The 13,908-nt window shown below is 44.5% G+C and overlaps 1 protein-coding gene across 2 annotated transcripts; it reads left to right on the top strand.

Annotated features, from left to right (window-relative positions):
• Window positions 1–277: 277 nt before the first annotated feature.
• Window positions 278–13,605, top strand: asb1 (ankyrin repeat and SOCS box containing 1). Of its 2 annotated transcripts, none has more exons than XR_011474924.1 (5): window positions 278–608; window positions 1,023–1,164; window positions 1,538–1,840; window positions 2,255–3,134; window positions 12,317–12,383. XR_011474924.1 is itself a non-coding variant. In XM_023981685.2 (5 exons), exons 1-5 carry the CDS (start codon window positions 497–499, stop codon window positions 12,445–12,447), a joined length of 1,083 nt encoding a protein of 360 aa, XP_023837453.1. In that variant the 5' UTR covers window positions 278–496; the 3' UTR covers window positions 12,448–13,605. The 2 variants fall into 2 exon arrangements, 1 of the variants encoding a protein (XP_023837453.1); XM_023981685.2 differs by having other exon boundaries at window positions 2,255–2,649; window positions 12,317–13,605.
• Window positions 13,606–13,908: the final 303 nt, after the last annotated feature.

Raw genomic sequence — 13,908 nt, 5'->3', positions numbered from 1 at the left:
AATATAACTTACATATAACTTACATTTCTCATGAGCTAAACTCTTAATCCATCAGCATATAAACTTGGTTTAGTCCAATGTTTGTAAACAAAGTAAATGTAAATAATCACTATAGCCTCAAAACATGATTTAAACTATAATTTTATATAATGGCTGGTCATTCCTTGCATCCATTAGCACTGTCTATGAATTTGAGAGTGGTTAATCCAACCAACCCCATCCCTCAGCCTTTTACTGCAACAGGGGCTGCTGGTTTCACCTTTAACTGACTCCAAGAACAGGAAGTCGCACTCGTCTCTCGGATAGGGAAAGCAAAAAAGAGGAGTGATCAGTGAGATGTCATAAAAAATATATTCCATAACAACAACAATGGCACAACGGACGGTATGACAAAGTTGTTTTGGTAATACTAGCTAGGTAATCACTTTCCTAGTTCTGGTGCTTTTTCGTAGTAGACTCCCTGCAAAGAAGCGTGAGAAGTTATTATTAGGGAGAAATGGCGGACGGCGGAGGCTTCGAGTTGGGTGATGTTGTCGACCCACCCATTGCGCCGAATATCATCTGTCCCCTTGTCACCGTTTCTGACCTACCCAACCCGACAGCTGCAGGTAAAACACAACACGTTGAATGTTTACACTGTTCTACCACCTAGCTGTGCAAGAGAATACAGCTGCATTAGCATTATTGTGAGAAACTAGATGTATTCTCAGTAAGCTGGCTGGGCTATTTATGGTTACAATTTGCGTTGCATACGCCTGCGTAATTACGCAAACTATAGCATGTTAGTGAACTATATCGATTTGAGCCCCTTTAATCACTTAATTTATTCGTAATTCACTATTTAATCTAGGAAATGTGTACATCAATGACACATCAGGTCAATATGTGCATGCATGGATGGTGTGTAATTTATTTATAGTCGCTATGCAACCCAGTGGTAGTGGAAATGGTAGGTAAATCAGTTAGCACAGCATCATCTGATCTGGGTATTTGGAGCTTTAGCGTTGCTCTTTCTCGTCCAGGCCGTAACCTGAAGGAATGGCTGCAGGAGCAGTTCAATAAAAAGCCTGAAGAACAGAGTGAGGACGCGCTGCTCCACAACGCTGCTTACGTAGGAGACCTGGATACTCTGAGGAACATGCTGCAAGAGGACAGCTTCAGAGAGTGAGTGAAGGAGGGAGGCCACTGGGCCTTACTGCACACTATCTACCCCCATCTCCAACCTGTTCTGTACCCTTCTTACTTCCCACAATGTGAATATCCTATGCACATACTGTATTTAGCAAAGTCAGAAAACCACTATCTTACCCCTTTCATATCCAACACAGTCATATTCAAGATGTAGGCCTATTGCAAGAAAATCCCTTCCACCTTTCTGTATCTCTCTTTAGTTTGTAAATGTGTGTATATTGGAAACACTTTTTAGGATACGGCACCATCGGCAATACCGCCCCTTTATTTAACAGCGTCTTGACAGTTAAAATAGTCTACTACAACTGGTATGAGTTCTGAGCGAACATCTCCTATTTGCTGTCAGGCGGATCAACGAGAAGTCTGTATGGTGCTGTGGTTGGCTGCCCTGCACCCCTCTGCGCATCGCTGCCACAGCCGGTCAAGGGGCCTGTGTGGCCTACCTGATAGGCCAAGGGGCCAAGGTGGACCTAGTGGATGTGAAGGGTCAGACGGCCCTCTACGTGGCGGTGGTCAACGGACACCTGGACTGTGTGACCATCCTCCTGGAAGCTGGAGCTGACCCCAACGGCAGCCGCCACCACCGCAGCACTCCCGTCTATCACGCTGCACGGGTAGGCAGGGTGGACATACTCCAAGAGCTCATCAGGTGAGTGCTTTAACTTTCCATGCCAATTAATTTTATTGAATTGGATGGAATGAAGGAGGCTATAATGGCTATAGGAGGGGTCATCTGCTAGTATTTGTTGATTGAATTGCCTAGGACCAATAATGGAATCGGGGCTCATTTTTCTTGGCGAAGGAAGGAAACCAATACATTCTGAAAAAAGCCTATTGTCTTATTGTCTTATTACACAATTATTCTCCATTACTTTTGTGTTATTGTCTGATTGATCAGTGTTGTTGTCTGTTCATAACATGTCCCATCACCATGGTCGTGTTCATTAGTGCACGCAATGGAAACCGCGAAAATTAGCTTTTCTTATTGGACAGGCAGGCCCTCCCTGTTTGTCAATATTTTTGTCCCCCTATGGTGCCTAATCAACACGACCCATCTCTCCAGGTTCCATGCCGACGTGGATGTGGACCAGCAGCTGGGCGCCAGGCCCCCGTTTGGTGCGGCCCGCACCCTCACCACACTGGTGGTGTGCCCGCTCTACATCAGCGCCGCCTACCGCCACCTCCACTGCTTCAGCCTGCTCCTGGCGGCCGGCGCCCAGCCGGACTACAACTACAACGGACCAGTGAGCCGCGAAGCGCTAGCAAAGGGTTTGGCCTCCTGCCTACTGGATGCGGTGCTGAGACACGGCTGTGAGGCGGCGTTCGTCAGACTGCTGCTAGACCACGGTGCCGAGCCCAGCCTGGTACCCTGGGAGCAGCCCCGCCGAGAGGGAGCGACCGCCGGGGGCCGAGAGAGGGTTGACCCCGAAGCCCTGCAGCTCTACTTGGAGGCCAGGAGTGAGTAGAGTTCCATCCCCCAACCTTCACACAGCACCATTATATTTACATTTTAGTCACTTGGCAGACACTCTTATCTAGAGCCATGCGGCACTATGATATGAAAAGTCACAGTAATAATAAGGGTAGTAGTGGGTTGCGTGTATGAAGAGCATCTTTATTTGTTTGTATCTATTTGACTATTGCCTATGAGTTTATTGAAAGCTTACCGTCGCAACATGGCATAAGTGTTTACCTGAAATGGTAAATGTACATACATATACTTCCAAGATGGCGTAGTAGTGCATACGTGGTTTGTCGTCCTCTCGTGTACTTTTGTATTTTTTGTATTTTTTTGTACATATTTCAATTTATTTTCAATCTCTTTTCCATTTTTTATTAAATATACCTTCCGGTAACCCGCCTGACCCAATGTGTTACGGCTGTCGTCTTCCTCCTCTTCCTCGGACGAGGAGAGAAGGATCGGTGGACCAATACGCAGCGAGGTAATTAGACATAAATGATAATTTATTGAAACACGAAGACGAAATACGGAAAACACTTGGAAATTACAAAATAACAAACACGACGTAGACAGACCTGAACATGGAACTTACATAACTCCACGCAGAACTCACGAACAGGAACAGACTACATCAAACGAACGAACAGCCAAGACAGTCCCGTGTGGTGCACATACACAGACACGAAAGACACAGGAGACAATCACCCACAAACAAACAGTGAGAACAACCTACCTTAATATGACTCTCAATCAGAGGAAATGCCAACACCTGCCTCTAATTGAGAGCCATACCAGGCAAGCCTTTAACCCAACATAGAAACACAACACATAGAAATGCCCACCCCGCTCACGCCCTGACCAATAAACACATACAAAAACAAGAGAAAACAGGTCAGGAACGTGAACTAACCCCCCCCTTAAGGTGCGAACGGCGGGCGCACCAGCACAAAGTCTAGGGAGGGTCTGGGTGGGCATCTGACCACGGTGGTGGCTCAGGCTCCGGACGCTGTCCCCACACCACCATAGTCACTCCCCGCTTCTGTATCCCCCTCCCAATGACCACCCTCCAACTAAACCCACCTAAATGAAGGGGCAGCACCGGGATAAGGGCCAGCACCGGGATAAGGGGCAGCTCCGGGATAAGGCGGCGCAGGCTCCGGGGCTGAGGGACTCTGGCAGGTCCTGGCTGAGGGACTCTGGCAGGTCCTGGCTGAGGGACTCTGGCAGGGTCCTGGCTGAGGACTCTGGCAGGTCCTGGCTGAGGGACTCTGGCAGGTCCTGGCTGAGGGACTCTTGGCAGGTCCTGGCTGAGGGACTCTGGCAGGTCCTGGCTGAGGGACTCTGCAGGTCCTGGCTGAGGGGCTTCTGGCAGGTCCTGGCTGGACGGCTCTGGCTGGTCCTGGCTGGACGGCTCTGGTCTGGTCCTGGGCTGGACGGCTCTGGCTGGTCCTGCTGGACGACGGCTCAGTCCAGACGAGCAGTTCAGGCGCTCGCTGGGCAGACGGGCAGTTCAGGCGCCGCTGGGCAGACGGGCAGTTCAGGCGCCGCTGGGCAGACGGGCACACCTGTAGGGAGGAGACGGAGAGACAGCCTGGTGCGTGGTATAGGCACTGGCTGCGCTGGAGAGGAGGAAAGCTCTGACAGCGCTGGACAGGTGGGAGCAGCTGGAGAGAGAACCCGGAGAGACAGCCTGGTGCGGGGGGCTGCCACCGGTGGACTGGTACTTGGAGGTGGCACCGGGTATACCGGACCGTGAAAGAGGACACGTGCTCTTGAGCACCAAGCCTCCCCCCCTTACCAGGTTGAATGGTCCCCGTAGCCCTGCCAGTGCGGCGAGGTGGAATAACCCGCACTGGGCTATGCAGGCGAACCGGGGACACCACCTGTAAGGCTGGTGCCATGTACGCCGGCCCGAGGAGACGTACTGGAGGCCAGATACGTTGGGCCGGCTTCATGACATCCGGCTCGATGCCCAACCTAGCCCTCCCAGTGCGGCAAGGTGGAATAGCCCGCACTGGGCTAAGCACGCGTACTGGGACACCGTGCGCTTTACCGCATAACACGGTGTCTGACCAGTACGACGCCCTCTCACTCCACGGTAAGCACGGGGAGTTGGCTCAGGTATCCTACCCGGCTTTGCCACACTCCTCGTGTTCCCCCCCCCCAAGAAATTTTTGGGTCTGACTCTCGGTGCTCCCAACCGCGTCGCCGCGCTGCCTCCTCATACCAGCGCCTCTCTGCCTTCGCTGCCTCCAGCTCCGCCTTGGGACGGCGATATTCCCCTGGCTGAGCCAGGGTCCTTTGCCGTCCAGGATTCCTCCCATGTCCATGAGTCCTGGTTGCTCTGTTGAGCTCTCCCCCGCCGCTTGGTCCTAGTTAGTGGGTGGATTCTGTTACGATTCTCTAATTCCTCCTCCTCGGACGAGGAAGAAGGATCGGTGGACCAATACGCAGCGAGGTAATTAGACATAAATGATATTTATTGAAACACGAAGACGAAATACGAAAACACTTTGAAATTACAAATAACAAACACGACGTAGACAGACCTGAACATGGAACTTACATAACTACACGCAGAACTCACGAACAGGAACAGACTACATCAAACGAACGAACAGCCAAGACAGTCCCGTGTGGTGCCACAGACACGAAAGACACAGGGACAATCACCCACAAACAAACAGTGAGAACAACCTACCTTAATATGACTCTCAATCAGAGGAAATGCCAAACACCTGCCTCTAATTGAGAGCCATACCAGGCAAGCCTTTAACCCAACATAGAAACACAACACATAGAAATGCCACCCCGCTCACGCCCTGACCAATAAACACATACAAAACAAGAGAAAACAGGTCAGGAACGTGACACAATGTGACATGGACCCGCTATTTTTTAGACCTTACTTGCACATCATCATCTGGTCAATTCTATCACTCCAGTGTTAATTTGCTAAACTGTAATTACTTTGCTACTATGGCCTATTTATTGCCTTACCTCCTCACGCCATTTGCACACACTGTATATAGACTTTCTTTTTTTCTATTGTGTTATTGATTGTACGCTTGTTTATTCCATGTGTAACTCTGTGTTGTTGTTTGTGTCGCACTGCTTTGCTTTATCTTGGCCAGGTCGCAGTTGTAAATGAGAACTTGTTCTCAACTAGCTTACCTGGTGAAATAAAAAAATACTGTAAGAGCAACATACATTGCACACATCACAAATGTGAAATGAACACTTGCCGATACCTTTGCGGTCATAGACATTAAACAAAATGTATTTGAAGAGTTTAGTTCCAAAACGCTATATCCACCAATTTTTCACATTTGTGTTTTTTCATCTAATGATTTCTTCTGGGTAACTTTGTGTGTGTTCTCAGATGTTTTATTCCTAGATTTTTAGATGTTTATTAAAATGGGTTTTGTTGCAAAACACTATATATCCGTCGTTTAGCTGGAATGAAATATTTCTATTCTGTATATTTGACTGTGGATATATATGGTTGTCTCATCTTAAGATACTGTAAATGCACTTAACTGTAAGTCGCTTTGCATACGAGCATCTGCTAAATGACTAAAATGTCAAATGTAAATATTTTACATACAAATCTCATATCACTCTATTGATTTATTGTTTTATATTGATGTCACAAATGTATATATTGATGTCACAAATGTATAATTTGTACAGTTCTTTATAAAAAACAATGAAGTTATCACATTTTACTGTGTAAAACCCATCAGTACTACTTATTCCTCCGAGAGTGAGGCGGATATATGGCATTTTGCAACAAAACATGATTATTTGTCTCTCTGAAATGAAACCATCAAGTGGTTGATTTCAATCAAATACATTGCATTCGGAAAGTATTCAGACCCCTTGACTTTTTCCACATTTTGTTACATTACAGCCTTATTCTAAAATTGTTTTTTTTTAAAATTATCCTCAGCAATCTACACACAATACCCCATAATGACATAGTATTAAAAATGAAAAATAGATACCTTATTTACGTAAGGATTCAGACCTTTTGCTATGAGACTCGAAATTGAGCTCAGGTGCATCCTGTTTCCAGTGATCWTCCTTGAGATGTTTCGACAACTTGATTAAAGTCCACCTGTGGTAAATTCAATTGATTGGACATGATTTGGAAAGGCACACACCTGTCTATATAAGGTCCCACTGTTGACAGTGCATGTCAGAGCAAAAACCAAGCCATGAGGTCGAAGGAATTGTCCGTAGAGCTCCGAGACAGGATTGTGTCGAGGTACAGATCTGCGGAAGGGTACCAGCGTTGAAGGTCCCCAAGAACACAGTCGCCGCCATCATTCTTAAATGGAAGAAGTTTGGAACCACCAAAACTATTCTTAGAGCTGGCCGCCCGGCCTAACTGAGCAATCTGGGGAGAAGGGGCTTGGTCAGGCAGGTGACCAAGAACCCGATGGTCACTCTGACGAAGCTCTAGAGTTCCTCTGATGGAGTGCTGCATCTCCCATCTCCACAATCAGGCCTTTATGATAGATTGCCCAGACGGAAGCCACTCCTCAGGAAAAAGCACATGACAGCCCCCTTGGAGTTTGCCAAAAGGCACATTGACTATCAGACCATGAGATACAAGATTCTCTGGTCTGATGAAACCAAGATTGAACTCTTTGGCCTGAATGCCAAGCGCCACGTCTGAAGGAAACCTGGCACCATCCCTACGGTAAAGCGTGGTGGTGGCAGCATCATGCCGGCGGGATGTTTTTCAGCTGAATGGACTACGAGACTAGTCAGGATTGAGGTAAAGATGAACGGAGCAAAGTACAGAGAGATCCTTGATAGAAACCTGCTCCAGAGCCCTCAGGACCTCAGACTGGGGAGAAGGTTAACCTTCCAACAGGACAACGACCCTAAGCACACAGCCAAGACAATGCTGGAGTGGCTTCGGGACAAGTCTCTGAATGTCCTTGAGTGGCCCAGCCAGAGCCCGGACTTGAAACTGATTGAACATCTCTGGAGAGACCTGAAAATAGCTGTGCAGCGATGCTCCCCATCCAACCTGACAGAGCTTGAGAGGATATGCAGAGAAGAATGGGAGAAACTCCCCAAATACAGGTGTGCCAAGCTTGTAGCATCATACCCAAGAAAACTCTATGCTGTAATCACTTCCAAAGGTTCTTCAACAAAGTACTGAGTAAAGGGTCTGAATACTTATGTATGTTATATTTCAGTTTTTTGCACAAATTTATACAAACCTGTTTTTGCTTTGTCATTATGGGGTAATGTGTGTAGATTGAGGGGGAAACAACTATTTCATCCATTTTAGAATAAGGTTGTAACATAACAAAATGTGAAAAAGGTCAAGGGGTTTGAATACTTTCCGAAGGCACTGTTACATGTCTGTCATTGAACAACCCCATGCCACGATTAGATGGTGAAAAAACACATCTCTTTCAGAAGTTCTTCAAAAAAAGAACAGCTAATTTACAAACATTTCTGAAAATGGATAAATAGGGTTTGGAATTAAACTCTTAATTTACGTTACTTATTGATTGATTTTACATAACTAGCCTCGTGGAGAACCAGGCTTCCCTAATAAGGTAAGCCTGGGGAAGTCAATAATATAAAGTGTCTAAAAAGGGTTGGAGACCCAGTGTAAATCAGTGACGCCTGGCAACACGTCAAACCCATCAACTACCTTGCGTAGGCAGAGTTCCAAAGCSAGAGAAAATATGCTCTGACGTCTGTGTGAAAAGTTTCCCACTCAGTCTCATACAGTATGTTGCCTGACTATAATATTTTATCTTGATACGTTAATAAATACCTACAGTGTTCATTTTGGCATGTTTAACTGTCTAGAATATCCATTGTAATGTGCGTAGACCGCAGACTAACTAACAAATAATTGGTAGCTAACTAGCTACCCACGAACATTGATTATTATGTTACAAGCTTGTGATAACTACATAAAGTAATCTTGTTTAATCTCTATTGGTCAAAGGTAATACAGTAGCACGGGAGTGTGCACTGCTTCTCAAATGTACATTTTCATGCGTTATCCACACTCGACAAAATCAAAAAAGGCTTGCAACTCAACTTTGACTTTAACACCAATGACTCGTGACTTAACTTGGACTTGTCTTTTGACTCAAACTGACTTGATAAYCCCAATTATTAAAAATGACGCTATTAAAAAACGGGTGCAGCGCATCAACTCTTCATTTAATGGATTACAGTTTGAATCAGACAGCAGCCAATCAAATTGTGCCAGTGGAGAAAAAGTTGCGCATGGCAGTGCAGAGGAACGTCGGCGGGTGAATTCAAACAGCCCATGGAAAGATCATACCCCAAAATATTATTTTGGGATATAAAGACTACGCTGTAGTCAACAAAAAATCGATTGCAACTTGCCAAACATGCGTGAAGAAAATGACAGACGGAGGTGCAACAACTTACAACTTTGTTTGACATTTGAAGCTGCACAAAGAATGGTAAATTGTGACTAATATAGCCGACAGCTATATATAACTTTGCTTGTGTAGCATGTAGGCTAACGTAACGTTAAATCAATGAGCCTCCACACAGTCAGTCAGTGCGGGAAAGTGATCATTGCACCCAAGATTGAGCTACAACTCGCTAGGCAGTTGGTAGCCTAAATCCTGCCTGATGTTACTGCTGTACCTAAAACCATTGACATACATTAGCCTACTGTAACCACACACGGAGAGTGTGTGTGCGTGCGTTAAGGTTGGGCGATTGTGTACAAGCCTACAGCGCTTTGRCCACACTCCAGCTGGTGGTGGGATATGGCTTGAAAGATACAAAAGTGATGATGACTATTTCAAAGTTATCAAAAATCWGTTCACTGCTGCATACAAGCACAACATTCAAAGACGTGTTTGAGGCTGAATTTGGGGAAGAGGCATCCCTGCTGCTGTCAACACAAGATGGAACTCAACACTGAGACAAGTGAAGGCAGTTWTCCAATGTGACCATCTAAAGCTCTATCATATTCTAGAAAAGACTGGGCACAAGGAGTTGTTCACAGTACGGGAGACATCCTGAAGCCTTTTGGAGAAGCAACAGATTTGACACAGGGGAGAAGATACAATCATTTCTGTTGTTCCCTCGGTCCTGTCCCTGAATCACCACCTGGAGCAGCGGAAGCCTCAAGTCCAATTTCTGAGCGGCCTGGTCAGAAGTCTCCAGGCATCCCTGAACAAAAGATTTCTTGGAATCTTCATCAATGTGAAAATGGCCAGGACAAGATGGAATCACTGCCCCCTTTTCAGATCCAGTCTACCTCAAAGCAGCTGCCTTTTTCTCTGATGTGGGCGGAGCACCATGTGCTGGTCAAGGAGGAGGTCAAAGAGGAGGTGGCACAAAGAGTGAAAGYTAAATATTATTGAGTTTTTAATGTAACTTTTTCTCATTTTAATCCAATTGACTGCAACAATAACACTTGTTCAGTTTAACCCACTGCATCACCAATACTCTAATACCGGCCATTTTGTTTCTGCTATGCTTTTACATGTTTTGCCAGAGCTGATTCTGCAAGATGCTGCAGGGACTGAGCAAGCTGTGCCTCTTGTTGATGAGTAAGAGCGAGAGGACCATAGTCTTAGACAAGAAAAAGGGCTTTTTGCAGCACACTGTAGAGGCAGAAGAAAGCTGTTGGGACCACTACAGCTAAGTCACTACCTTGACATATGCGAAGGACAGAATGGCCTCTTGTTCTGGGCAATGAACATGAAGGCTCTTCCTTCACTGTCCCGAGTGACCATCAGGGTCTTGGCAGTGCCTCCAGTGCTCCGGTCGAGCGTGTCTTCAGCCATGGTGGCATCATACTGCGGCCTCATCGTGCACAAATGACTGACAGACTTTTATCGAATTTSGTCTTTTGCAAATGCAATGCATCATAGGGCCCTGAGATAAGAGAAAACATTTAACTGTTTATGCATTACACACACACACACAGTCTCCATGTTCAGGTTTTATCTCCCATCTTTGGGATCTGTATATTTTTCTCAGACTATCAGGCCAGTGTTCAAATTGTAGGCCTACTTGAAGTTCAGTAGCAGTTGTTTTGATGTACCTTTTAATAAATGATTGTAACTTTATGGCAGGATTGTTTTAGGTGTCTAAAATATATCTGGATAGAGACAGAGAGCACTACAATATTTAGTTTTTGTTGTCGTATTGATGTGTCTTTCTGATGGCTACCCATGTATTTCCATGGAAATATAAAGTTTATTTGGAAAGTAATAAATTATATATAGATTTTTTAAAGCATTTGTGATTTGTGTAAATGTAATATACTAACTATTACTCTTGTTAAAAATATGAAATGGTATTACATTTTGTGAAGAGCACATTATGACTTGTTTAGGACTCAAAACTCAAAGGTTAGGACTTGAGACTTGACTTGGGACTTGTCAGTCTTGACTTGAGACTTGACTTGCCTGTCTTGACTTGGGACTTGAGTGCTAAGGCTTGAGACTTATTTGTGACTTATTTATTGCTTGCTGTTTGGGGTTTTAGGCTGGTTTTAAGCTGGGTTTCTTTATAAGCACTTTGTGACATCTGCTGATGTAAAAAGGACTTTGATTGATAACACATCACATCTATCAGATTACTTCCTTGAAATCTCATGACTTTCTTACTTCTATGAAATTAGACTAACTTCCTCTAGCAGTTTATCTCGGATCCATGGACCTACCGGAAACTGGTGTATGTTGGGGGAAAAAACATACGGAACTGCTGACAGGTCAGCAAAGTTTGGCATAGTGTGCACTAGCCATAAAATTAACTGGAACTTAAACCACGTTTCCATCCACAGTTTTTATGAGAGTAAAGCCATACTGTATTTTATTTTWATTTTAAACACACCAGCTGTGATGGAAACAGGAATTTTCTGAACAATTGTATAAATGCTGACAGATAACTTGTTCGTTCAACATGTTGGGATCTTTTTGTGTTTTTAAAATTAATTATGCAAGAAATTGAGGTGGGAACACCTTTATGCACAAATATTGATATAATAACCATCACATCGAAGTAAACTTTTCAGTAAATATCGATTGCCGTTTGACAAATAAAAATAATATCCCTAAAAATCTCATCATGTAGACTAGCCTATACCCACACTGTACAGTATCTGCTGTTGGCTAGAGCGCACATGCCAAGACCAGAGTAGGCACATTTGCTATTTAAAGCAACAGTTTTTGTGACAAAACTATGAGTAGAGTGGAAAATGCGATGGAAACACATTGAACTTCAGATTTTTATTTGGTACATGTTTTTGGGTGCACTACGTCATCACGCACTGATTTTTATCCGCACATCACACACTGATTTTTTTTTTTGACCGTTTGGTATAAACACCACTGGTGAGAAAATGCACTTATTTTCTATATGCAGATTTTAGAATATTCACAAATCTGTTGTCAATTGGATGGAAGTACAGTATGCTGTTGTCTTTGCATTTCAACATGTATGACATTCARGTAGGCTACTCCCATGCATCTTTGGAAGAGTTTTGTAGATTTATATGATATTTTCTCATAATTGCCATCAYATTATTGTTGATGTGTATCATTCAAGTTTAATGGAAAATGTGATGTCAGACTGTTAAAATGTGTCTTTATCCTGTTGATAACAAATCCTTTTTTCCCCCAGGATGTCCTCGTAGGCTGACCTACCAATGTCGGATCAGTATTAGGAAAGTGATGGGGAAGCATCGGCTAAAACACATCCCATCTCTACCGCTCCCGGACCCCATTCAGAACTTCCTGCTTCACCAGAACTGACTCTGGCAGGCCTTGCCTTTGATGATCGTTATGCTATTATGAACAGTGACGGACTTACCATTAGGCAGAAGAGGCAATTGCCTCAGGCTTCACATCATAATCAAGGGGCCTCATGAGCTGGGCATAATTTAAACAAATAAAACTAGTCATCTTTTTGTTTATTTCTCAGCTTGCTTCCCCCCCCCCCCCCCCCAATTCTCTGCTCGAAGGCTGGACTGCTCAGCTCATTGCTCTCATTCGTTCTCGCTTCAGTGGGTTGGTTCAGCAGCAGCAAAATCTGCAGGAAGCTTCAAAAGTTGCAAAAGAAATGGGGAAGGGGGGTTTTGCCTGGTAATGAGGCCACATTGTTGTCAAAAATGCCTCCAAAAAAGTAAATGCATCCATATAGCTGAATAATAGATCAATAATGTATTTCTATACAAATACACTAAGTGTACAAAACATTAGGAAAACCATCTCTTTCCATGACATAGACTGACCAGGTGAATCCAGGTGAAAGCTATGACCCTATATTGATGTCATTTTTTAAATCCACTTCAATCAGTGTAGATGAAGGGGAGGAGATGGGTTTAAAAAATATTTTTACGCCTTGAGACATGGATTGTGAATGGGCAAGACAAAAGATTGAAGTGTCTTTGGGGGGTATGGTAATGTAGTTGATGCCAGGCMCACCGGTCTGAGTGTGTCAAGAACTGCAACACTGCTGGGTTTTACTCGCTCGCTCAACAGTTTCCCATGTGTATCAAGAATGGTCCACCACCCAAAGGACACCCAGCCAACTTGACACAACTGTGGGAAACATTGGAGTCAACATGGTCCAGCATCCCTGTGGAATGCTTTCGACACCATGTAGAGTCCATGCCCTCACGAATTGAGGCTACTCTGAGGGCAAAAGGGMGTACAACTCAATATTAGGACGGTGTTCCTAATGTTTTGTACACTCAGTGTACAGTGCATCAGAAACGTTGTTTATTGCTTGTTTGCTGTGACGAAYCCTCCATTCTCTGTATGAGTCTGTATGAGTTGCTTCTTGACTTATTTGCATACCTTCCACATAATTGCAATAATTCCAAAAACATATTTATTTTCTCTATAATAGGGCTTTATGTACCACCTACAAAGTGATCTGCAACTAAAGCAATATCTGTTTCCCCCTTCTTCCCGTCTTCTGTCTTTTTGCAGAACAAGAGAGCGCAATCATTTATCTTTCTCACACCCGCTTCCAATTTCATTTTCTTTGGAAAGCACATCTTTGCCTCTCATTAGTCCTGTTTATACCTGGCCTAACATGGTTTTGTGTCCTGATCTTGTTCAAATGTGCATTTTAATGCGTTCTCCACACTCTTCAGTTCACAATGCATCTTTTAACCCCTGTAAATCTAAACCGTTAGGGGGGGGGGGGGTTTAAGATGGTCATACTATGGCTCATTTAGCTATTTGATTTTTAATTTTAGGACCCCT

This window comes from Salvelinus sp. IW2-2015, linkage group LG36 (assembly GCF_002910315.2).
Source record: "Salvelinus sp. IW2-2015 linkage group LG36, ASM291031v2, whole genome shotgun sequence".
Classification (NCBI taxonomy): Eukaryota; Metazoa; Chordata; class Actinopteri; order Salmoniformes; family Salmonidae; genus Salvelinus; species Salvelinus sp. IW2-2015.
The sequence above is the reverse complement of the archived record's forward strand: the minus strand, read 5'-3'. Positions and strand labels throughout refer to the sequence as shown.